Raw genomic sequence first — 25911 nt, 5'->3', positions numbered from 1 at the left:
GTCTAGCTTTGGACATAAGTCATGTTGCTGCCACTGACCAAAGCAGGAGTCCTATCTGCATGTCCTAGTCAGAATGTGTCATTTGGACTCACAAACACCTTATTCTGTAATATTTACACATTTTTGCTCTAGTGACAATGCCACTCAGAATTAATTCCAACATTTATTCCCATGACACCCCCATGTACATTTTCACTGACCTAGCTCCAAATCTCTTCCCCCTCCTTGTACTTATTTTTCTTTATATGTTTCTATTTTGGGAACAAGAAGTTGAAGAGATATCATCCATGCTAGCAGAGAATAAAAATTCAGAGTTACAAGAGTCAGAGAAATTATAACATGCAAGATGAAAATACTGAGCAATGAACTACAGATTGCCTATATCACATACAGACAATTGCTCATCCACAGGCCACAAGTCCCAGGCTCTTGTCAACATAACTATCTGAGTAATTCTGTGGATTCAAGCACAAAACTTCTGTGCCACATTCAGTCATCACTCACAGATAAATCAGCATCAACACTAAAAAGCACAGTCTGCAAAGAGTTAGAAGACAGCTTTAATTTCATAGTATCTTCTTACATACATATATTAAGGCACAATCCAAAACCTGAAAACATTAACCATAGAATCTCTACTACTGTGAACATTACTACTGCCTTGTGACAGTTGCCCTTGTGAGAATGAAATGTGGAACGCATCTTCCTTAAAAACAATCAAGGAAAGAAAAAAGGAGTTGACAAAACTTCTTTAAAACAGTCTTAACTAGACACAAAACCTAAGGCTATTCTCTCCATATATCAGGGAGTTGGCTAGCGTGAATCCAGCTCTGCATACAATATATATATAAAACGTGCATTAAAATGACATGACTGTTCATATAAAATAAAGCTTAAATCATAAAACTGTGACTTTTTCCATAAAACAAATATACTATTTCAGCATAATATAAGCAGGAAAGAAATGACAACCTGTCACTCAAGGATTGCTGAGAGTACTACCCAGAATCCTGAGCAGATGGCACATAAGCTTGATATGAATTTTTTACTTGGCATTTATTACCTACTATTTTTTAACTGAAAATATAGGCAATATTATCTTGAAAGATGTAATTGCTGTAGGAGAAACAGGTCATCACGTATTTACTTCTGGAGGGAAAAAAAAGATGTTTTAAAGTACAGCCATGAAAATAGCAGCTTTTTTTAAAGAAAAGCTCAAAGCTCCATTTAGTCATTTCCACCACACAACTTGAGTAGGATTTTCCGGTAGTCTCCTGAAGTATCACCCTGAAAAGAAACCCAGAAGAAGAAAAGTTGAAGACTTGTGTTTTGAAGTAGAGGAAACATTAAGTGTTAGCATCCTAAATACAACATCAACAATCAAAAGAGATGAAGCCAGGGCTGAAAGAATGCAATTATTATCCTCCTAAAAAAAAGTAATTAAAAAGCCTACTCGTTGGAAACCACTCTAATACAAGTACACAGTAAAATCTGCTCTTTTCACAGCTGGAACTGAATGTGTACATAGAAATACATTACTTCAGCAAGCTGAACTCAGTATAAGGTTCAACTACTTCTTGGGAATAGTTCAATTTAAAAACAAAACAAAACACCTCACTGAAAAGCTGTGTTCCAGGAAAAAGAAAAAAGTATGAAGATACAGAAAAGTTAATACAGAACTCTTTTTCCTTGCCATTAATGTGGACATTTTTCCAGAGGCAGCAACTGAAAGTTTGCACTATATTCAAACATTAAAAACAACGCCCTGATATCAACAGATACACGAGTTCAGGTTTTTCCCACAATTAGAGAACAACTCTTTCATGCTGTGGGCAGTGAAAATCAACATGGATACACACAAACAAGCAAGTAATCGCAAAAGGCCCCGAGTTTGGCCTGATGCTCTTGCGAGTAGAAAGTGTTCCTGGGAGCTACTCATTTACTAGTTTCAGCTGATGAGACTTGCCAATCCTTTTCACAGAACAGTTTCTGCTCATGCATTTCCCTCATCCTTCATTCTCAGGTATAACTGAAAACTACCCAAAGCAAAATCATTACAATAGGAACTACGAGACACTTCAAGGATCAGGATAAATCCTGTGCATGTGTAAAGCACAATGGGCAAAATATGAAACGTTCCTGTTTATATACGCACTGAAGGGAAAGAACTGCTGTCCACCTACACACATACACATGAGAGAAGAAGAATGAACTCTCTTTCCAAGGATTTTGAAAAAAAAATAAACAAAACAAAAATAAGAACTATAATTTACATACATCAACATAACTGCCCATGCATGCCCACATTTACTGAAACCAAGTTTTGAGGACATTCAGCCCATTAAATGGGTATGGCCTGTTCCTGAATGGTAGAATTATTTTAATGCCAGCACAAAAGATAATAAAAAAGGGGGCAGGAGGGTAAAGGAGTAAAGGAAAAAATGGGGAGAGGGGACAGCTTTTCCACCAATGTCTCACTGTTTTTTACTCTCACACTGGTGGTTCCAGGGCACAACTACTGTAGTAGAAGCACATCTTCACTCTAGATTTATACACTTGGAAAAAGCTTCTGCTAGATAACCCTCTGTGGCCCACTGGCAGAAAGACCACAGAGTTGCTGGCAGAAAACTCACACCAAGACTTTTTGGTGCAGCCCCAGTGCCATCAGTGGAAAGAATAAATAGAGACTTAACAGATTTGTCACCTTTGTTACAAGGTCAATGTAGGTGCACTACTTATTCTCCTGCAGCTTTTATTACCCTCCCCATTGGCCAGACATTCTCTTGACTGTTGCTACAGCTGTCAATAGCAGTAATAGGGTAGATTGACTAATTGCTAAAGAATGTGAAGTTTAAGCTATTTCCAAAATCTTGCACTTTCAAGAGAAAGAGGAGGCAATCTTTTCAAAGCTCATTAGGAGCTTTACATTCTTCAACACATACATGAGGTAGAGCACCACTGTTATGAGGAGGACTTAGTGGGTTCTACAAGATCATATACAGAGACTGTGACAGAAACCAAGCTTAAAACCAGGTCTCTGAAACCCCTCTGGACCAATTTTTCTTTCCTTCCTTCTCTGTTGGCTTCCTTCCCATTTCTACCTCATCTAGCCCACACACAAAGGCAAGTGCTGTCTGTTCTCTGGCACTTCAGCTTCCATTCCCCTGACAAATGCAGCAAACCAAACATAGCCAGCTACACTCAGTGCTGTTAATAGCTATTCAGCAGAAGTATTCATGTTCTACTAGCAGAAAGGACGTCACCTGAGGGAAAATAAAATCTCCAAGACTTACCGTGATGTCTGCATAGAGGGATCTGCCATACATCCGCTTGTATTCTGCACGTATGTCCAGCAGGTCAACCTCGCTGCGTGATACCATGATTCGAATCAGAGTTCTGTCTTTTGTTCCTGCTCCCTGAAACAAACAAAACAATAATATAATGTATTAATAATGTGTGGAAATGCTTCAGCTGAACAATTAATTCCAATAAGCTGTACAAGCATTAAGAAAACCAAACAAGCCAATAAATAAAACCCCCAAAAAAACAAACCAAAACCCCACCACACTATATGTTCATGTATTCTGTCACAGGGACCTACCTTCATAGCCTTCTGTAATCTCTCTGCAAAAAAAGCTGGTGTGTTCTTGAGGCACTTCACTGCAAAAACAAACAGCATTATAGAAATCAGGTATCCCCCCTCAATCAGAACTCAGTCGTTACCCTAGATAGTTACATGCTTTAATTTTAAATAAACATAAACTTCATATAATGCAGCTTCCAATTCTTCAGTTAGTCACCAAAATGAATTTTAATCCAAACAGTAGCTGCAATAAAGTTAAAGAACCTACAACATAGCCCAGAGGAAACTTTTTCATCACTAGAAACCATCCAGTGCGAACCAGCCATAATGACCAGAATCTTGCTTATCAAGGGAAAGGAGGGGATGGGAGAGGGCAGATGGCTTGAAGGAACAAATAGTAGTGTCCCAGGCTTTTTCCTAATTTAAGACTTTTTAGCCCATGCATCTGCAACATATGACAAAATTAAGTCCTGCCCTAATACAAGTTGGGAAGCCACCTACAACAGAAACCTGACCTTATTTTAAAGCTAATCACAATTATTTTTTTTAGCCACCAAGTTCACCAGGACTCCTGAAAAATTCTTAATCTGTTTATTTAGTAATGACTGGATTTTATACTTACTTAGAACAGTTCATTAGAAATCTGAAAGAGCAAAATCTAAATCAGATTACTGCCATGTTAATCAGGATAATGAAAGAACCCTCTATCACTCATCAGATTTAAAATCTATATATTGATCCTATGTTGGTTACAAACACACAATCATGCAATCCGTGGCAAACTGCATAGAAAACAAACCACACCTTTCCTGTATTTTATAGCACAAAAAGGTATCATAAACTATTACATAAAATCAGTACAAAACAAAACAGGTAAACCTAAATATATATTTCACAGCAACACACATCTTACATAGGAAAAAGTACTTCTCTGAGTAGGAAAATGTAGATGAGAGGTAGCAGTTCACCACACACAATTCTCAGTGATATGTATAATACAATCCAAAAACAAATGACAAATGGAATGCATGTTTCTCTATCACTGCATTTAGCTAAAACAACACACTTGCACTTTAAGATGTTTGAAGATGTTATTGTAAATTACCAGTTGCACAATCCAGAAAGCTTTAAAGAAAGCAAAATTAAATATTTTGAATTAGAAAACCTTTTTTCTTTTCTGAAAATAAGGTTCATAGAACAAATGATGCTACCATCAACTGATACAGATATATATATGTGTGTGTATACATATATATATGTATATATAAATAAAACCACCAAACCAAAATCTATTCAATAAAGGTGTTGTTTAGGGAATAACTCAAAAGATTATTGACTTATTTGTACGCTACATTCCCAATTCTGAACCTGTATCTACATGGGACCTGAAAACTTACTGCAGAGCTCCATGAAGTCAAAGTGACAACACATTCTCTTTGCTGGGGTGACCTTTTCCTACAGACACTGGGAAATATTTATTCTCCCTAAGATTTGTTCTAACAATACTTTCTGAGATGACAAGTTTTGAAGGCTGGAAAAGATCTGTGAATGTGCCACACCAAGAGCTGTACCCAGTTTAGTTAATTAAAGGGCTACTATAGCGACAGCCTGGCCAAGCAGAGTAAGAAAAATAGTTACATAGTTCACATATGCACAAGACAGGAATAATAAAAATGTGGCTTTTATAATTTATTCCCATTTTGCAAGATTTTGTTACAAAACTCCATGAAAAATATCTGTTGTGGTTGAGCCAAATGTCCTCTCCCATCTTGTTTCCCAGATGACACAAGTATGTTCTGGGATTTCTGGGGGGAGTTTTTGTTTCTTTGTTTTGTTTTGTTGTTGTTTTTGTTACAGCACTTTTCTAACCACTGTGATATTCAAAACCAAAGAATACCACTTTTAAAACAGCAGCAGTAGATACCACAGTAAATTCACAGTAATAAACAGAAAAATAAATGGAGATGTAAAGAAGCAGTCTTGTCTAAGAAACAAGAGACAAAAGAAGAGAGAAAGAGGTCCACAATTTTACGTAGAATAAAACACTTCAAATAGAAGTACTGCACAATTTGAGACCTTGTGCCAACCTCACGGACACAAATGACTACCTTCCCAAGGACAACAGTAAACTTGAGGTAAGAGTCTTTACTCTTCAAAAAGAAGGCACTTAACAAAGCTCTAACTACAAAAAGGAAATGTGGAAAAATAAAATGCAGAAAACTGGAATTATTACTAAGTACATCCTTAGCTGGAGTCACAGATGCCACCATCTAAGCCAGTTGTAGTGGAATACCAGGAATGAACTTGCTAAGACAACACATACCTACTGCCAGCATGCCCTTTTCCAGGTCTCCAGACATTTCACGGCATATGCTTTTCTCGATGTCCCGGTTACACATCCTCTGGTACTCACTGAAGACTGTTAATGGCAGAGAAAGATTTCAGGAGTCAGCCTCTCAAAAAGAGGCAGCACTGGTGCATGCTGGATGGCTTCATTTCAATCACACTTCTCAACTAGATACTAGAGTATACTCACTCAAGTTTTAACATCTCAAAGACTAATACTATTTTATCACCCATACTGTTCCATTTACATGTTGCTGTGCTCCTTCTAGCTTGTCTGGTTCTGTCCTCAGTTTTAAATTGCTAGACCAATAAATCACTAAGGCATATAGTGAAAACTGTTCTAGGAAAGCTCCGTATGTCAATAAAATTAAGAAGAAAATCCAGGTTTTCACACACATCCCATCCCTTTCCTCTCTACATAACTTCCTCAGTATGTAGCACATTTCTACATAGTTACTACAACATCTCCAGCATTACTATACAGACCAATGTAACACCTAGTCACTAGCAAGTAAGAGGGGAAGCAAATGATTTCAAGTGTCTTGTGCACACACAAGCATGCTAAACTGAAACAATCTTAGTTTTTCACTTCTTTTATCAGAGAAACATTTGAACAAGCATGACCTCTACCTGCTCTGATATTTAATAAAGAATACTATAACGTCCAGCTCTTGTGTATTTTTTCCCTCAGCAGAATTTACCCTGCTTTTCATTGAAGTATCATTACATTAATTTTATAGACAGGGGAAAATTCAAGCACAGAGCACTGTTGTACATTTATATCGCCACACATAACAGAATCAAGTTACCAATTTTGTAGGGGACACCATTACCTGCTCTGAGGTGGGCCCTGCTTCTTGCACACAAAATGGCATTGAATTTGGATTCATCAGTTCCTAGACGGTTCTCTCCAGCTGCATATAGCTCCTAAACACAGAAGGGAATTCCCACTTCATTACTCAGAAAAGCAGTAACACTTGAAAAACTGAGTTACAGATCTGCTTCCTTGCAGCTTCTCCTTTTATATTTAGTTCTGCTGGAAAACAGAAGCAAGTAATAAGTAGCAGCTAGTTCTAACCTAATATATGCTCTGCTTGCAGTCTTTCTAGCTTACTGATATGGAAGTGTTCAAACACAAGAGCTCCAGATTACTGAAGAAGGGAAAATTTAAAAGGTATTTGCAAATTGTTCTTCCTAACAGAGCTTATGTCTACCTTTTTCCCTACTCCCTAGGTGTGTTCTGGGACATTCTCACCTCTTGCTAAGGCATACTATGTAGAAAGCTAATCACATACTAGTTATGTTGCAGTAGTGTGCTGAAACGATCCAGGGTTTTCCTCTTTGCTATGTGGTGAAATGGAACATGCAAAAAAAAATTAACTGGGTTAGAGACCTATCAGTTTATTTGCTGCAGAACTCCAGAGTTCCTTAAATAGCAGGCAAAGGCTAATGCAGGTGTTGAATACATTAAAATTTAATCAAAACTCTTTTAATCCTCAAAACCCTCTGATCCATTCCCTTTAAAAGCAGCACAATGAAGCCACCCAATACATGGAAAAATCAGATAGCTGACAGAATGAGAGATTAAAAAAAAACCCTATGGACTCTATTTCCAAGAACTTCATATCTCTGTAATGGAGCTATGTGGCTCTGCTGCTGTGTCAGGGCCTTTCATATCACATCCACCCACTGAAACATAAGCACTACAACAGAACTCACAAGGTGACCAAAACCAGGAATAAGCAGAAACCACACAATCAAATTTCAGTGTATTGAGTTGACTATATTTAGAAATGATGAGGAACTTCTACTGACCTGCACATCTTTTTGGACAAGAGCCATGTCAACATTTGTACTTTCATCTCTGTTTCCCTGAAAGAATTTGAAGATACAAAGTGTTACTGGTGGGTGCTTTTTTTTTTCCTTTTTTTTTTTTAATGTATTTTCTTTTATTAAAAAACAGCCATCTGCAAACACACACACAAAACCCAAACTCCAAAGTACCAGCATGCAAATACCTGAGAAAGTGAAATCAAAAGCCTCTGAAAGTGTCCAGAAGTATCACTTTTTATTGCTTCCTCCAGAGTTTTCTTAAATTCTGAAAGAGACACAGAGTCACAAATAATCATACAGCCCTGCTCATTTTCTAACTTTATGTTTTCAGACAGTGATTAAGAAGAAAAGGAAGAAATCTGTAATGGAACTATAACAAATCTAACCTGCTTTGTAGACCCTGTTGAGTTCCTGAATATGCTCATTACTGCGAGAAGCTAAGATTTCAATGAGACAATTTTCATCTGTGCCAATGCCCTGAAAGAAAGCATAAGAAAAAACCACACTTCAGACTCTCATCTTAATTACACAATCTAGTATAAAAGAAATGGAATAAAATTAAACAACAAAATACAACTCAAAATACAATCTTTTTACAGGAGAAGTCAAAGCAAGCAGTTTAAATGCTACTTATATTTCCAAGACAGAGATGTATTAAAGACACAAATTGAATAGATAAGTAAAATGATTATGAAAACAAAACTTCATTCTAAAATGTCATCTCTCACCCCAGATTTCAGGCATTTTAGGAATCATTTTTGCTACCATTATCAGTGATTTTAATTTTAATAGGTAAATTTCATTCACTAATAAATAGCAGTTGCAATTACAATGAAGTTAATATTATTTCATCCTCTTAGCTACTTGAAAATTGTGGCCAAAGAATGTGTATTGACTCAGAAATTTAAATATTTATTTCACCTTCATTTAAACATTGTCTTGAAATACAAATGTTTCCTTATCTTTATTTTAAAATCCTAAATGTTTATAAACCCCTAAATGTATATAAAATAGTTTAACTCTTTTAAAGAGGAAGTATACAATCATAGAATCATAGAATAGTTAGGGTTAGAAAGGACCTTAAGATCATCTAGTTCCAGCCCCCCCTGCCACGGGCAGGGACACCTCACACTAAAGCATGCCACATGAGGCTCTGTCCGACCTGGCCTTGAACACCGCCACAGATGGAGCATTCACAGCTTCCCTGGGCAACCCATTCCAGTACCTCACCACCCTTACAGTAAAGAATTTCTTATACCCAATTTAAACTTACTCTGTTTAAGTTTTAACCCATTACCCCTTGTCCTATCACTACAATCCCTAAAGAATAGTCCCTCCCCAGCATCCTTATAAACCCCCTTCAGATACTTCCATAGTATTTTAGAAGAGGTTCAGCATGGGAAAAGATAAAAGGAAGTACAAAAATATACACCCTTCCCAAAATCTTTATGAGCCTAGTTTACTGAACTATTCTTGAGCACTGAGTGTAAAGTTGCTGTCAACTGTAAATTAAGCATTGTCATAATCAGTTCCATCACAGTTCAAAGCAAAACTCCAGAAATAAAGATGCGGTGGCTGGCTTAGAAGATGGCTGCCTCAGTGGCTTACTCAAGACTATGGAATAAATGAACTGCAGAGACTGTTAGAACTCAAATTCTGCCTCTTTTTTTTTGTATGGATTTATTTACTAATATATTTTTGTTACAACACAAACCTATCAAATGGTATTTTATCTTTAACCTATGGGAATAGTATTTCTCAATTTTACCATCATGTAATTCCAAGAAATGGAGTACAGGCCAGACAAACAGCAGGTTCACTATCAGGACAGAAAGGAGGGGATGTAAATCCAAGCTTTTAAATGGCTACCAAAAATTTCATCAGCTCAACTATTTCCTCTATCTTCTAAACTTATATCTCCTACACAAACCTTTATAGCTTCCTTGATTTCATAAGCATCAAACATGACAGGTGTCTTCATCATTGCTAAGATTGTCTTCTCAAAGTTACCTGATAGCTCAGACTTGAGGTCCTTGATCAAATCCTAATAAGAAGTAAAAACAGGGAAAAAAACTGCATGAAGACCAAAGCTGACATAGTAAGGACCAAAACTGTGCATTTTAATTAGAGTTCTTTATGCATAAGCATTCAATAATGTATCCCCAAATAAAGTTATTACACTTAACAACACTAAACCCAGCATAAGGTAACATGTACATCTAGGTAACTAAGGTCCAATTAAATTGACTGAACAGACCAGAGTCAAAGGAACCATTTAGGAAAAAAAAATGCTTTATGTATTTCATTTGAAACACTGCATGAAAAAGTCAAAAGTAAAAGCAGAACCCTAAACAGGCTATGATTTGTGAACCTTCTTTCCCTTAAGCAACTTTCAATCTTTTTTCCAAATACTATGTCTTCTAACTTCCAGTGAAGGAATGAAGGCTCTTATTTCTTCCTTCTGTTCTCATGATGTATTTACCTTTCCATAAGCTGTTTTGAAGGACAGGATGATCTGTTGACGTTGCTTGTTTGAACGACTTCCAAGACAATCTATAATCGCCTGTTCATCAGTTCCTATACACACACACAGACACCACAGAATGAGCATGCACGTCATGTCAGGACTCAACTTTCTGTTTTCATTTGATCCTATCTCGTCTAAACCCATCTGAAGGACATGTATGCTTTTAATTCATCTACAGTATCTATTCTTGTGTATGACCACAGAACATCAAGCTCTACTCCCAATCACAAACACAGTACAAATACAAAAAGAAACCAAGCCGAAGGCCAAATACCTAACTCATGATGTTGTTTATGCCTAAATGAGTAATTCTTCTGATTACCAAGGACAACTACATGTAAACTAACATAACATACATAACAATGGAGAAAGCTCAGTGATGAATCAAAGCTACAACCCTTCTTTTATATGAAAAAAAGACTAGACTGCTCACCTAATCCTTTCATGGCCTTCCTTAAGACTTCTGCATCCTTCAGAGGGTCAAATCCCGGTGCATCAGTGATTGTGCCTCGGCTTCCATACTAAAATAAGACAAGTTGAGTTGCATATTAATGCTAATCAATAAAAGACTGGTTTACTACATAGTGAAGCTGACCACTAGAACCAAATTTGTTCACGTTAGAGAAGTAACAGAGAAAACTCAAAAAACCCCTACCTGAAACAATTTGGAATTTCTATTTCCAAATTATGAGGGACTGAGGGGTGCCCTCATCAGTGTTTACAAATATGTAAAGGGTGGGTGTCAGGATGATGGAGCTAGGCTTTTTTCAGTGATATCCAGTGGTAGGATAAGGGGCAATGGGTGTAAACTGGAGCACAGGAGGTTCCACGTTAACATCAGGAAGAACTTCTTTACTGTAAGAGTGACAGAGCACTGGAACAGGTTGCCCAGGGGGGTTGTGGAGTCTCCTACGTTGGAGATATTCAAGGCCCGCCTGGACAAGTTCCTGTGTGATGTACTCTAGGTTACCCTGCTCTTGCAGGGGGGTTGGACTAGATGATCTTTCGAGGTCCCTTCTAACCCTTGGGATTCTGTGATTCTCTGATACAAATACGCTGTCCAATTAATTCAAGTTTTGATGAAACTGTATATATAACTGGCAATACTTTATTAAGTCAGGGAAGGCAAATTTCACTACTTTTGAATTCGCATCAAACCTTTCTTCTTGGACAATATGGTAAACCAGCATTTATTTCAAATCCTGAGCCTATATTCCTTGCATCTGGAAAGTACCTATCTCTTTTAGTCAAACGTCTTTTCATGAGTTTTGGTTTTGGGTTTTGTTTTGGTTTTTTTTTTCAATTTTAGAACCAGTTTATATTAATATACACAAATAAAATGTGGAGAAACACATATATGATCACATCTCAAAACAGCAGCATTGATGCTCTTACTGTTACAGGAGGGATTGTAGGTGCTGTACTTCCTCCGTAAGAGGGCATAGATGGATTCACAGCTGGGCCTGGTGGATAATTTGGCATGGGCTGCTGCCCTGGGTAAGTTGCTGGTGGTTGTCCTGGATAGTTCATGGGTGGTGGTGTGGGCTGGCCTGGCACAGGACCACCTGGGTATCCTGGATAAGATGGCATTCCTGATGGTGGATTTCCTCCAGGTGGAGGATACCCTCCATAAGCAGGCTGTTGTCCTGATGGAGGTTGCCCAAAGCCACCTGGAGGAACTGGGGGAAAACCTCCAGGTGTTGGAGGATATACGCCTTGTGGTCCACATGTTCCACCAAAGGTCCCTTCCAGATTGGATGCCTGCAATGACAGCCAATAAAGCAAGAGGTAGGAAGGTATACCAACAGTAGAGATTCATTAATGGGCTTAATACAATACAACCTACCCCCTCCAACACAGATAGGTAGCTCTGAATCTGTAAAAAACTTTGCATTTATGTCTTACTAGCATACAAGATGTGAAAAAAAACCCATGTTCCGTTGACTCTCGCTTTAGTGTAATCATTGGCTTCCATACATGAAGAAGAACCAACAGTCACATACCTGCCACTGCATCCAGCATGACATACCACTCACATGGAACAGCACCAATAGCCACCAACTCTTATTCTAGGAACTTACACCTATTAATCCCAGCAACACAAAACTGCTTATCCCTTCTCTGTCCATGGCTGCCTTATATGACCACAACATCATCTGAGTGCAGGGATTTATTACGAGCAATCCCTGGCTGCACTAGCTGCATTAGTACTTAGTTTACAACAAGAAAGTTCCTGGACTACATCTGGAAAAACATCTGCAGAAACTGCCACAAAGATACTTCACTCCACATGCAATACTATCTTCCACGACTTACTCAGACCCTCTTCTATTGGGGAACCAGATGAACTGACATTTGATGATTGCAGTGACCACAGAAGCTAGTTGCTGCAGATATTGCACTGTGCATCCTAGGTAATTTGTTGCTCAGTTTGACTTCTGGCTGCCAAATCACTTAATGTAATCTGCATCAGAAAGGCATCTGTAATGCAAATGTCTTCCTACAAACTGTATTTGTTATGCAGCATAACAGCTTTCTGAAGACTAAGTTGTCAAAGTGTCACTCTCTTCTACTCTATGAAAAAAGTCACACTGGAAATGTCTGCATTTTCTTCAATCAATGTAGAAGGTTTCTGCTGCCATCTGTTAAACATCAGTGCTTGTAGGAGACAGATGATCCCATATTCTTTTCAGGGATGAGTCACTGATACCTCAAATTGCACAGTCTTGTTCCTTACAAAGACTGGCCAAAAGCCAGGTAATAAGCAAAATCCGGACTGTGTTTGTCAATGTGAATATACTGACAAAGGACACTCAGTGTCAATAGTCTGTTCTGCTGTTCCTGTACACAGCAAAAGCCAAGTTATATTACTTTTATACCCACGACTTTTGAAGTTAGGCTCTTAAATCAACATTTAACTAGTGGTCTCATTTCCTAAAGTAAAGGAATAGCTTGTGGTAATCCTTTTCTTCAATAGATGATATTGAATGCTCAACACCTAAACAGACTAGACATAAAAGCACAGAACTCAAGTGATAAACCTCTCAGTGACAATGCCAGAAACACATCTTGCACTTAAGGAAGTGACAGTAAAGTACACTAAATGAAAGCAAACTCACCATTCCAGCCATGTAGTTGGGATTGAACTGAGTGGCATAGCCAGCCACATTTTCTAGACCAATTGGAGGTGGATTTAAAGGTGGACAGGCAGCACCACCCCAAGGACTGCTACCTGAAATCAAACACAGCTGTGCTGAAACAAGAAACTAAAGCTTTTTAAACTCATTCTTCACTACTTACATTTCTAATATAAAGTCTGTTCAACACTAGCAATTTGGGAGGATATTCAGCTGAAGCGGTGAAGGGTAGCAATTCAATAATGATATAAAGAAAAACCTCACTCGATATTTCTAACCACATTAGTTACTGTTGCATCTATAAAGTTCTCATTTAAAACAACTCTAAGCATATTTCAAGGTTAACACTCAAGAGTTAATACCGTAAACACCATGTTTTGATTAGAGAGTAGTTTCTCTTAAACTACAAATTTGTCTGGGTATTCCAGTAGGAAGATTATATTAATTCTGTTTAGGCTACTAATATGAGATGCCTACAGAGCATGATACAATACATTCAGAGATACCTACATTACAAAACTCAGCTGCACACAGCAATACAGTCTTCTCTCCACAGCAGTCTAAGCCAGAACATTCAGAGGGATGGTCTGGGAGGATAAATCCTGCAGAGACACTGGATTTATCCTCCCAGGCTAGTCTGGCTTCTCACAGTACACTGCTTCCCCTTCCTGAGTTCACCTGCCTAACTCCACATTTCACCACACCCACATGACTCCAGTCCTTTCTTTCTGCCAACAATACCAACAACTGTGAAGTTCATTACTGACAACTGTGAAGCTCACCCTGATACCAAGCATAATTCATCAGCTTTATATTATTATAATTGATACACTTTTCACCAGCCCTCTCCCTTCCATATACAACCACCTGCCTAAGAACAGTGAATTAGGAATAACAACATAATTAAAGCCCTACTTTTTTGTTGAATATGTTCTTAAATTGTGTGACCAATTTCTTTCCAAACTCATTTTTCTCATCAGCTGTCTTCAAGAATCAGTACTGACAAGACTGACACTTACTGATTTTGGCCAAATTATGACCATGCCCTAGTGCTGTGTGCTTCATTTGAGATGAATGAAAATGGACTTCATATGAGCACATGGTAGAGCACCCATGCTATATAAACCAGAATCCTCACCCAAAATAAAACAGGATTTAACAAGAGAGCACAGAAAGTTTTGGTAACTCATGAAAAGCCTCCATGGTCTCCTTCTTCATCCATGCCATCTTTCCACTCCAGATAGGACCATCACAGCTGTTTAACATTTACTTCATCTAAACAACTTACCTGGGGCTGCTGATGGATATCCACCCGCTGGGGGATAGCCAGGGTAACTCATCCCAAAGATCTGAAAAATTATGTGTGATACAGTTACCTTCTGTAATGTCTCCCTAATTACACCACACAAAATTAACAGGCAACATGTTTCCAGTAGCCAGTTCCCAAAATGTATACATACTTTGCCCAAGTGGCACAGGCTTTTCCCTGGGAAATCTCCTCCTATTACCTTCTGCTGGACCAATAAATGCATTCAGATATCTCAGTAGTTGTAGAGTCACTCCTCAGACTATTGTTTTTATTTGTTTCACTTACTACTTATTACTCCGTCTATTATGTTAAGAATGTATTAGTTGAAAATGCTTACTTCATCATGCTATTATAGTCTCCAGAATTTTATAACATACAGAGCAGTCTTCTTTATCAAGAGTAGAAAGTCATTTGACAAACAAGCCACATTTTCAATTGAGTAATTTTATAAGAAGTGTTAGAAGGCACTTAAATGCAAATGTCTGCAAAAGTGCAAGGTCAGAGTAAGGAGAAGGGCTACACCTCATGCTTACAGCATTGCCATGAAGTACAAAAGGTTTACTGAAAGGTTTACTGAAAGGACCAGAACAAATTGGTGGATAGTGCCTTTGTCAGCACTGAAGTGCACACAGTCATCAGTTCCAAAACAGAAGGAAAGGTCAAAAGGGAAAACTACAAGGACAAAACAAAACTTAATTTCTGGAACCCATTAAGCCTCATTTTAAAACCTAATAATTATCAGGAAGAATGGTAAAAGTAACTAAAGAGAGATTGTTCCAGATGAAGGGCAATCAGTCTTAATTTTTTCAAAGATGTCTTTAGTGACAATTCTCAGTCTATTTTTAAACTGCTGTGCAAAGAGAATCCCTTTCCTTTCTTTCCCCTAAAGCACTAGCTTATGCACTTGGCTCATTTTGCTGTGTTTTGGATTTCAGCTGTGAAGTTTTGGTTTGGGTTTGGTTTGGGTTGTGGGGGATGCTGTTTTTGTGAGACTGTTATTATTTTGCAATATCATGCTAACTTCCCTTTCTGGTTTGCAGGGCTCTTTTGCACAGCAACAGATGAATTGGAATTTTTTTTTCTTATTCTTAAAGGAAAATCCTCAATTTTCTCAAAGGAAATCTTCCATTTATTTAAAAACTCTTTGGAGTACATGCTGCATGTACTCATTTAGATTTAAAGAGAGAGAAACAAATGGACAAAAACTGCAATGAACAGAACAGACTATAATTAAAAACCCTACCTTACCTCTACTCCAGTATTTAAAGCATCTAACATAAATGAGCAGTTTCTCAGCATAAAAACTTCTTTATCAGTAAATAAAGGATGCCTTTAATAGGAAAATAATTATTTCTGTGCATGCAAATTTACACAGTGCCCTTCCATTTATGCCATTTGTTCATACTCGTTCATCCTACAAGCCAAAGTGTAAGGTGGGGTCAGGAACCAGTACAACCATTACCCCCTCCTCTGATGGGTGTAACAGTTATTTCACCCAGCTCCGAATGTGAGGCCACCAGGACACACAGCTGGGAAACTTGCTGACATTTTACAGAATCAGGCATTAACTCAGTAAACTGTCAATCACAAAGAGCCACACTTAAACCTCAAAAAAGGTCCTGGGAATTCAAAGCCACTCAAAACCATCTTGACCCAACTCTGCATATTCAAGTGAAAGATCAGACTACAGCTTAGCTCACATGACACCGTTCATAACCAGGTTATATTGAGCTCACAGAAATTTCTATATTGTAGCAGATGGTTAAAAGATGTTCTCAACAATACAGTAAATGCTTTTCCCACATTCTCTTCAGCCTTGGTTTTCAATGAGATCTTTCGCTGCAGTCTATCTAGGAGTTTGAGAATAACTTAAATATCAAGGCTGTTGGTAGCACTTATTCTACAACCTCCACACAGGGCCACATTAAAAAAAAAACCTTAAATGTTCCAGAATGGATTCTTGAAAGTTCGAAATAACAGCACTACCCACAAAACTGTCACTCTTCCACTTGAGAGAGAAGAGTCTGCTGTAAGAAGCAGCATCAATCAGCTGCTATAGATGAAGAGACAAGCTTTTGATTATACAAGCACTTCTCTACAGGACTAAGCTCTGTGGATTTTTCTGAATTTTTCAAATGCAAACACAGTGCTAAAACCTACAGCACCAAACCCAGAATACAATTACTTGTGCAATATACATAAGGGAGAGCAAACAGCATATATAGCAGTCACCAGGGAGAGCAAACTTATTTTCCCAGGTGCATTATTCCCCAATGCATATCCTACAGTAAGATTTGGTTCCTATCTGTGTCCACTTTATAATGCTAAAGTTAAATCTTGGGGAACTGTCTCTGCTGGTTCATCCCTGCCATCCAGTGTTGAGCAAAACAATCAGTTGTTACTTTTGAATATTCACTAACATCAATAGCATGAAGGTATAGTAGCAGCTACCTCAGATCTTCAACGCTCTATGAGAGACAATGTCCCAGCATGAACATCTTCAGAAAGATACTGCACTTCACTGCAACTCAAACACGAACATGGTAAAGCTAAACATTTTATTAAAATAGATACAAATTCAGGTTGTAAAACCTATACAAACAGTGCTTGCAAGATATTGCTATCCCAAGGGAATCATAATTGCTGGAGACTGCCTGCTGTTACCCACCCAAGGACCGTTAAGACTCCAAGTTTTTGAGGTCAAAAATTAAAACCAACATTTATGGTTAGAGCTGAAAGCAAAACACATATTCTCCCTCTCTGATGGAAAAAGAGAAGGCAGCTTCCACCCTCCTAGTGCTTCATGCTCTTAACAGTTTGCATGTCTGACTGCAGGAGGGAGCCACCGGGTCCCAGCCACATGTTGGGATGTCATAGGCATGCAGCAGAGAAGTGGCTCAGCCTGATGCCTGCAATGCCCATGCTGCCAGCTCCGCTTCCCCATTGCCTCTGGGAATGTACACGTGCACGGAAGCTGGAGAGCCCAGGAAAAAACCAAAAACAAACACTAAACAACTCCATCATCACCAAACCAAGAAGTCAACCGAAAGCCAGAGAAGGCAGCTGGGCGCTTCAGAGCCTAACTACATTGGTAATTTGATTTATGCGATAAACCCATGCATGGTACTAAAATAAAGAATAAAAAAGATTATTACTCAAGATATTCAAAAACAAATAAGAAACCCACATTCTTAATGTTGATAATGTCAACAAATTATTACAGCATTTAAATTATTATTTTTTTTATCACATGCAACCATAATTGTTTCTTTTTAGCTTGTGTAAATAAAATAATGACAGGATACTGCCCTAAAAATGATGAGATGCCTTCTCAATAAGCTCTAGGTGCAATTTTAAGGCAGAAAGGTATGGGGGTTTGGTTTTGCTTGTTTGTTTTTTCCTGTGGTAGAGAGTGGGGAGAAATGGAATAGTAATTTTTCTTAGTAGGGTTGGCATGTTTGCTTTTAATCCTATGTAGAAAGTTCCTTTCAAATTGGGAAAGGAAAAAGGTGAAAGAGTCTTTTGGCCATTAAAGCTGAAGTTAAGAAATAATGGCTAACTTCATTGGCAATCTGAAAAAATGTTACTATATATACATAAAAATATTCCACTTGCTTCCTTCAAATGCTGCATTTATCCAGGACTTTTCTAAGGGGAAATTTTCCCACACTGGTTTGATCCAAAACCACACTGACTTCTTATATTCAAAACCTTCCCTCATCACTACCTCTTCTCTACCTCATCAAGGCTCTGCTGGCCATTTCTCTAACTTTGAAAATATTTACTCCTCTAAGTTAACTTTCCCAATCATTCCCATAACCTTGTCTCTATTTCATCTTCTAAGCACAGCTTCCCGAATTTCTTCTGCTACATCCATAGCATTTTACTAGAAGGGTTTGTGATGAGCAGCACTTGCCTGCTGACAACAAAGTGGTAACACAGACCAGGAACTGAACATGCACAAGTCCACCCTGCTCTATAAATACTGTGTGGAAGGATACAGGAACAGCAAGATCTGTGTTTGCCCAGCCATGAAAGAAAGTTCTGCACAAGAGAAGGAAAAAAAGCCAAATCACCAAACCACACACAGAAAGAGGGAGTGCCCTGAAGGAAATACAGAACAAAGACTGTTAAAGTCCTCTCCCCATTCCCATCCTGGAGGTCCACCTCAAAACTAAATAAAGATCTGAGATTTTACTGCTGTAATGGACATTGCTATCTCAATTTACATTGCAAGCCGTGAACTGCTCAGGCAGCATTTTCCTGTTGCTTTGGCAGCTAAGAGAGAACAGATCTGTTCATAAGAGATTAAATATGCAATATACTTTAAATGGGAATCTTAAAATAAGCTCCTCTTAGTCACAGCACAGCAGAAAATGACAACTGGAGATACTTACAATAAAAATACACATTACATTAACATGGCAAAAGTAAAGAATAAAATCTTAAGACTGCCAGAAAAATTCTGTTTCAAAGTGCAAGAGATATAAGCTCAGCAGTTATATTCACACCCATCCCTGGAATATTTCTAGTGGCTGTTCAGGCTCCAGCTATGTCAAGGTCCAATAATTTGAGGGTAAAAAAGGATGAAAAGACCATGACCTATATTTGTTCAAAATAATCTGTTTAATTATGCCTGTTTCCCAGGGAACACTGAGTAAAGTTAACCTTTGGCCTTTACTACTCCCTCCAGGTTAATTACCAGGATGTACTATGAAAGGCTGCCTAAAGCTATAAATTGCAGAACCTGCTCCAAGACTGAGCCCTGATTGTGAAACCAGCAGAAGAGAATTTGTCACCTTACAATATGCTGTGGATTTTTATCAGAGGTGAACTGAGTCATCCACCACTGTGCTTTTACAAGACAAGGACAAGCCACAGTCAGCATCATGCTAGCTAACCGATATTGTACCAGCCTGAGCAAGATTTAGCTTTGACTTACGCACTGCAGCACAGAAATTGTTCTCTCCTGCACCAGATGTAATATTTTCCATCCTGACAGACAAAAAGCCCTGCAATTTGGTTTTCCATTGAGTTTTTTATGGATGTGACTCCCTGCCTTGCCTTCCTCTGACTACGAAAAAACTAATTTAGTAGACTGGGTTTCCCTTCCTCCTCTGAGATCATATAGTCCACATGGAATTTACCAGATGACTCACTCTGACCTACAACTAATACCTTTCATTGGCTAGGAAGAAAACAAAACAAAAATTACACCTCATTCAACTAAGACCTCAGAAGCCTACAAAGGATAATTCTGATGTAACAAGCAACTAAGCCACTTCATGATGAAATTCTTTAAATATCTAATAATAATAACCAGCATCTGCCATGCCAGAGCAGCAAATAGGCACCAAAAGCTCCAATAACCAGTCTCCTTGTCTCCTTCATGAGACACACTCATGGCAGCTCAAGTGTACTCTCCTCAACAACTCAAGACCCACGTCATTCAGAGGGTCAAAATTTGGAAGGGAAAGCAGGCCAACCTCGTATTCTAGTTGCTGGACCTTGGTCTGCTGGAGATGGCAATTTAACACCATTCACCAGCACTGAACCACAGTGATGGCAAACAGCTGAACAGAAGGAAGCATATTTCTGGGCTTGGTTTTGACCTTTGTGTTAGTGGTGCAATCAAAGCAGACAGCAGGGGAGAGGGAAAAAGGTAGTACAGTGTTATCACTCAGTGGCAACACTTCATCGTTGTTAAGATCCTGCTTGCGTAGCTAAACGTTTATTCCCCAGGCATACAGTTTCATTCAGCATCTGTAACTTTTTAGGAAGATCACAGACCTTTTTGGGTTTACATAATAGGTCCTATATACATATATATATATACACCGCAAACAACAAACACCAGTGAACTTTATTGAGTTACATGGACTCTGAAGATCCATACACAGCAAAAACATGAGTTAATTCCAGAAGGCTAACTTCACATTGGATTCCTGCTCTGCTTCAACTCAAATGTTTCCTGTTGTAGCACACTCTTGCAGTGTTCTCTTTACAATATTTACAATACGGTCAAAACGTAAATGAAAACACAGATAAGGACAGTTTCCTAACAACACAACAAGCAAGAAAAAGTACTGGAATAGGTTTATATTTGAAGAAATAATAGAATGATGTTTTTCTACTCATAACTTGACATACAAAATAATTTGCTGCAAAAACCAGTCATCCTATAAATAGTCCGAATCATGTTCTCAACTGACTAATGGCTCAGGTATTTATACTCATCTATTTTAAGATCTACCATGCAAGAACAAACTTTAACATCATCAGTGCAAGTCAGAATAGGCAAATACCAATTACCCCATTTCACAAAGTACATTGTCTGGGAAATCCTACAAAACTAAAGCAATAGCATAATGTTCAGTACTCTAAAACAGTTACTAGAAAAATACCTAATTGTTCATTTCATGCCATCAATTTTTAATTAGCTGCTATGCCCAAGCCTAAAGTGCAGAGCCAGGCAGTGGCTCCAATGCAAAAGTGGAGAGTTCCAGCATTCCCCAGACCTATGGGGAAGCAAAAGGACAATGAAAGTTTTCCATTAGGCCCTGTGCCAGTACTTCCTACATTTACATTGCTCGGGCTGCAGAAAAAGGTGAGTAACACCAAGCTGTTCAAGTGACAACTGCACAAAGAAAGGCACTCTTACGGGACCTGCACAGGACCCTAGGTTAAAAAACTCTTTGAACTTACCTTATGTTTCTCACAAAAACTCTATGCTCCGCACCAGGCTGACAGCCTTGGGCCTTCCCAGCTGAAAAAGAGGCAAATACAAATGTGTAAATACATTAACTTTTTCTTAAAGTTGACAGATTTCATGCTTTCTACACAATGGAGGGCTTACACACATAGCTGTCCAGCAATGCTAGAAGATTATTGCTCATCAGTGAGCAAGTGGACACACTTCATTCATCCCTGTCTATACAGAAACACTGATTCGCAGATGATGGATTAATTCTTTCCAGGAACTGACTTATTCAAGGACAGACCAATTTAGTGCAGTAAACTAGAAAGCCAGATATTTCACAACAACCATAAACAAGCAAAGTTAAGACAAACCAAGACTATGGTGTACAAATCCAGTTCATGCATGGGATCAGCAAACTTTAGTTGGTAAAGCTTATTACTGAAAAATAGGTGGATTTCCCCCCTTAAATCCTAACATTTGTAAGATACATTTATTCTCCTAACTAATGGAAAACTGAGTATTTTCAGAACACTGTCAAGTGCAGCCAGTAACCTGTTATTTGGACTATAGATAGGTACAGTGTTTACATAATGAGGGCAATTTTCCAAACTTGGCGCTGCTCTCTCTAGCAACAATAAAACAGATATTCACATTATCTGCTTTAGGCAACTTAAGCACTTAATTTAGAGTATCTTCTAATGAAGTTAGAAATGTAACATGTTTTTTTTACCCAAGCCAGATGTCTTTGGGAACATGAATGAGATGCATAAATTTACAGTGAGTACTGTTTCATGTGCATATTGACTGAACAGCTATAGTAAAGTTTAGCACAGAGGCCTTGTGAAGATTTAAAACTCATGTGGATCTTTAATATGGGATTAATTCAGATGACAGTTCTAAACCCTGAGAGAAGCTGGGATTCAAAAGCCTGGATCAGAGGCCTACCTCTCCTAATGATGAAATGAATGCCAATTAATAGCTCCAAAGAAGGAAGGAAACTGTGAAGCCTAGTGCTTCACCAAGACAACAGCTGAGTTAAAGCTAGAACAGAGCAACTTATTGGTGACACTTTCCCAATGCCCTAACCCCCTGCCCAAAAAAAAACCAACAAAAAACACACACCATGCTTTGTAGTTAAAAATATATATTAAAAAAGAGGTGCTTTTAACCTTCCCTATTACCAAACATTATCTTCTCTCTCAAACAGGTAACATATAAGGGAAAAAAAAGGAAGTAATATCTGAGAAGGACAGTCAGGTAGCAGGACTGTGTGAGGTTGTGCAAGTCCCTGGTCTGACCTGTAACTGACTCCAGGCTTGCCGCAGACAGGATCTAACCTCTTACCAAGATTTTGTAGTAAGCTCTGATAAAATCTGGAACATGGAACAACAAGGAAAGTATACACTCTATCTACTTCCTGCTGCTTTCTGTCTTACTTGTCTACGCCTTTTGGGAGGCTGCCTGAAGGATGCTCAGCATTTACATCAAACACACCTGCTTTCAGATCAACTGCCAACAGCAGAAGCAAAAGGATCACCTCACTTCAGTGCATGACAAGTTTCAGATGGCTTGCCTGTTATTTATTTCTTTAAGGGCTTCTGCTACCTTCTTCAAAAACAACCCAAAAGCCACTACATACAGCCAACAAGAGAAATTACATTAGTGCTGTCACTCAGTTGTACACTTAATTCAAGGGAGGCCTCTAACTGCTGTTTGAAGCCAACAGAAAAGTCTATGGATGATTACACAGAGCCTTGGCTAAAAACAAATGAAACTTTTGATTTGTTCAAATACCATAACGGCACCACCATGGTGGCTACAAATTCTGTAGCCACCATTAAACCACCTACTGTTTTTTATTACACTGTTTTAACTATAGCTTCCTTCCTTTACCCTTAGATCATTATCAAAGAACTAAGATCAGCTCTACCTCAGCTCTGATTAATGCAGTGTTATTTATCAGACCCTCTAGATGGTCCACCTTCTGAAACTTGCTAGAGGTCTAGGAAACAGCATCTCCTGTAATCTTCAAACCAGACAGACTTTTTGGCTGGACTTTTTGTAGATCAGATGATGGGTTTTAAGTTGTTGGCTAACACTACGGTCTCTACAATGTTTTTTCCTTAGTATACTGTATTGACTACATAAATATCTCCATGAAGCATCTCCATTCCACTGTGCTTCATTGTATCACTTAGTGACTTTTGACATTTCACAGAATTTTCAGTCTGATGATTCAAAACTTCTTGTGACTATAGAGAACAAGCTAAAGAAGTGATATAGCATATGAATGAGTGCCAGAAATTGACATCCAGATTCACAGGTATGAAAATTGACAGAAATTGACATCCAGATTCACAGGTATGTTTTGGCTCCTAACATCACACTGAGCTCAGGCAAAAGAAAGTTACATAAATATTCTTATAAACATAAACTGATGTAAACATAAGCTGATATAAACATAAACTCATTAGGCCCTTTAAAATCTTGCTGAATCTTTATTAGCTATATTACAGTGTACTACATATGGTACTGTGGGGGCAGAAGAATTCACAAGACTAGCCACAGAGGCACTTTCAAGGAGAAAAAATTTAGCAGCAATACAGCAGGGACCAGGACAGAGGTCTGGAAGCAATGCTCAGTGCATGTTACCTGCTGCATCAGTGGGAGGAGAGCACTCCGTGTGACACTTACAGCAGCCCAAAACCCAGGAAATTATAGAAACAGCCAAGCTGTGGGGAAAGCATTCACGCGCTCAGGCTTTACATCAGCCATCCACTCACACCGGGTTTGTACCATTTCTGATGCTACCATGTGTGCTCGAGGAAAGAACTGACTGCAGAACACAGGGTCTGCTGGGGGACTGTCAAGGAATGAACTGCTCCTACAGCAGCAAGGCTTTCAGACACATCAAAACCGGCTCCTTCATCCAAAGACACTGCACCAGCACTTTTTACTCATCAGTGTTTTCTCTCCTCTCCTCCACCTCAGGTCTTTCTGCCTCGGTGCATCTGTCCCTATTTTTAGCTGCGCTGCTTTGCACGCCTCTGCCGCTCCCTCAGCTGGCTCCTCCTTACCAGGAAAAGGCTACCAGGAACTACCGTTAATCTGATAAACGAGGACAAAATAGCCAAAGAAAATTCTCCCCACTACCGAATCCCTCCAGAAACAGGATGTGGACAGGGAGAAAACCTGCTTTCCTGAATACTGAGATGTTTATGTTATTTTCTGTCATATGAATAGCTGAGGTATAACAAGAGCTTCAGAGTTTTGGTTTTAAGACGCTTTAAATAGACATAAGAAAAAGTGAGAAGTAGTTTACACGCAGTTCGTAGAAAAGGATATTTGGTAAAAAAAACCACCAAGCACTGTGTAATGGCTATGACAAGACTGCCGTCCTGGGCTTATTCCTTATTACCATCCACGTCAAAATTAAAGTTCAAGATAAACTAAGGATAGAGGCAAAGTCCGGAACTGCAACTACAGGAGCAAAACACGTACTCTCTTCTGAAACCACCTCTGAAACCGCCCAAGAAATAAGAACAGCTTTCTACGAACTGAGGAGCCACAGCAGGCCCCGACCTGTCCCTGTACCAGCCCCCGGGCCGCTGTCGCCCCGGGCCGGTATCCGTCACCCCGTCCAGGCGGACACAAGTTCCCCGGCACCCCGGTGACACCGGCCCAGTCACAGGGTACAGCTCACCCCTCTCCCCATCCCTTCCCTTCCCATCCCATCCCATTCCATTCCATTCCGTCCCACCCCGCTCCGGGGGTCGCTCCTACCCCAAGTCCCTGGGAGCCGCTGTGGCCGCCGCCGCCCTCAGTCCCCAGTAGCGTTGCGAGGCGTGGCTGGGGGCGGGCCGGAGCGGCAAGAGGAGGGGCCGCTGCAGCCGCAGCTTCTTCCGCCCTTACCAGTGCTGTCCTCCCTGTGAGGGAGGGCCGGGAGACCAAGGGGTGAGGCCGGGTAGTGGAAAGGGTGACAGGGAACGGAAAAGGTGACGGATACGGCTGACTCCGGCCGCCCGCTGTGGCAGCTGTTCCGTGCGGCGGGGAAGCGCTGCTCTGCCCTAGGCCCGGTGCTGTGTCCTTGAGGGAGGTGGCGTTCTTCGGCCACCCGCCTTGGCCCGGCCTCCGCTGGAAACAAGGGGCGAATTCCACAGAACAGGTTTGTCAGAAAGGCGAATTCCAGCGAGAGGTTCGCTTCATAAAAAGCAGAACAAGCAGGAAAATAACGTAACTGCACCCATCACACGGGCAGCCTGGGCTGTCTGTATGGGTACGTCCTCCCTGAGGGATGGGGGACGCAGACCCCACAAAACCAAACCAAGGAAGCTACGGCCGAAGTCACAGGTATAAGTACTCAGCGTATCGTGACTTTTAAACCCTCAATCCTGACTGCTTTCACCAGGAGTTATGAGACATTCAGAAGATGTGTTTTCAAGGCAAGGTGGGACAGAAAACTCCATGTTATATAAG

The 25911-nt window shown here is 39.4% G+C and overlaps 1 protein-coding gene across 1 annotated transcript; it reads right to left on the bottom strand.

The window, feature by feature from the left end:
• Positions 1-538: 538 nt before the first annotated feature.
• ANXA11 (annexin A11) lies at positions 539-25302 on the bottom strand. Its single transcript, XM_005152703.4, has 16 exons — positions 25219-25302; positions 21441-21501; positions 14715-14775; positions 13409-13521; positions 11685-12050; positions 10723-10810; positions 10245-10339; positions 9693-9806; positions 8149-8239; positions 7948-8027; positions 7745-7801; positions 6763-6856; positions 5907-6002; positions 3602-3660; positions 3294-3416; positions 539-1287 (listed from the first exon to the last, which is right to left on the bottom strand). Exons 3-16 carry the CDS (start codon positions 14764-14766, stop codon positions 1228-1230), a joined length of 1488 nt encoding a protein of 495 aa, XP_005152760.1. The 5' UTR covers positions 14767-14775; positions 21441-21501; positions 25219-25302; the 3' UTR covers positions 539-1227.
• Between the last annotated feature and the right edge of the window lie 609 nt (positions 25303-25911).

This window comes from Melopsittacus undulatus, chromosome 8 (genome assembly GCF_012275295.1).
Source record: "Melopsittacus undulatus isolate bMelUnd1 chromosome 8, bMelUnd1.mat.Z, whole genome shotgun sequence".
NCBI classification, from domain to species: Eukaryota; Metazoa; Chordata; class Aves; order Psittaciformes; family Psittaculidae; genus Melopsittacus; species Melopsittacus undulatus.
The sequence above is the reverse complement of the archived record's forward strand: the minus strand, read 5'-3'. Positions and strand labels throughout refer to the sequence as shown.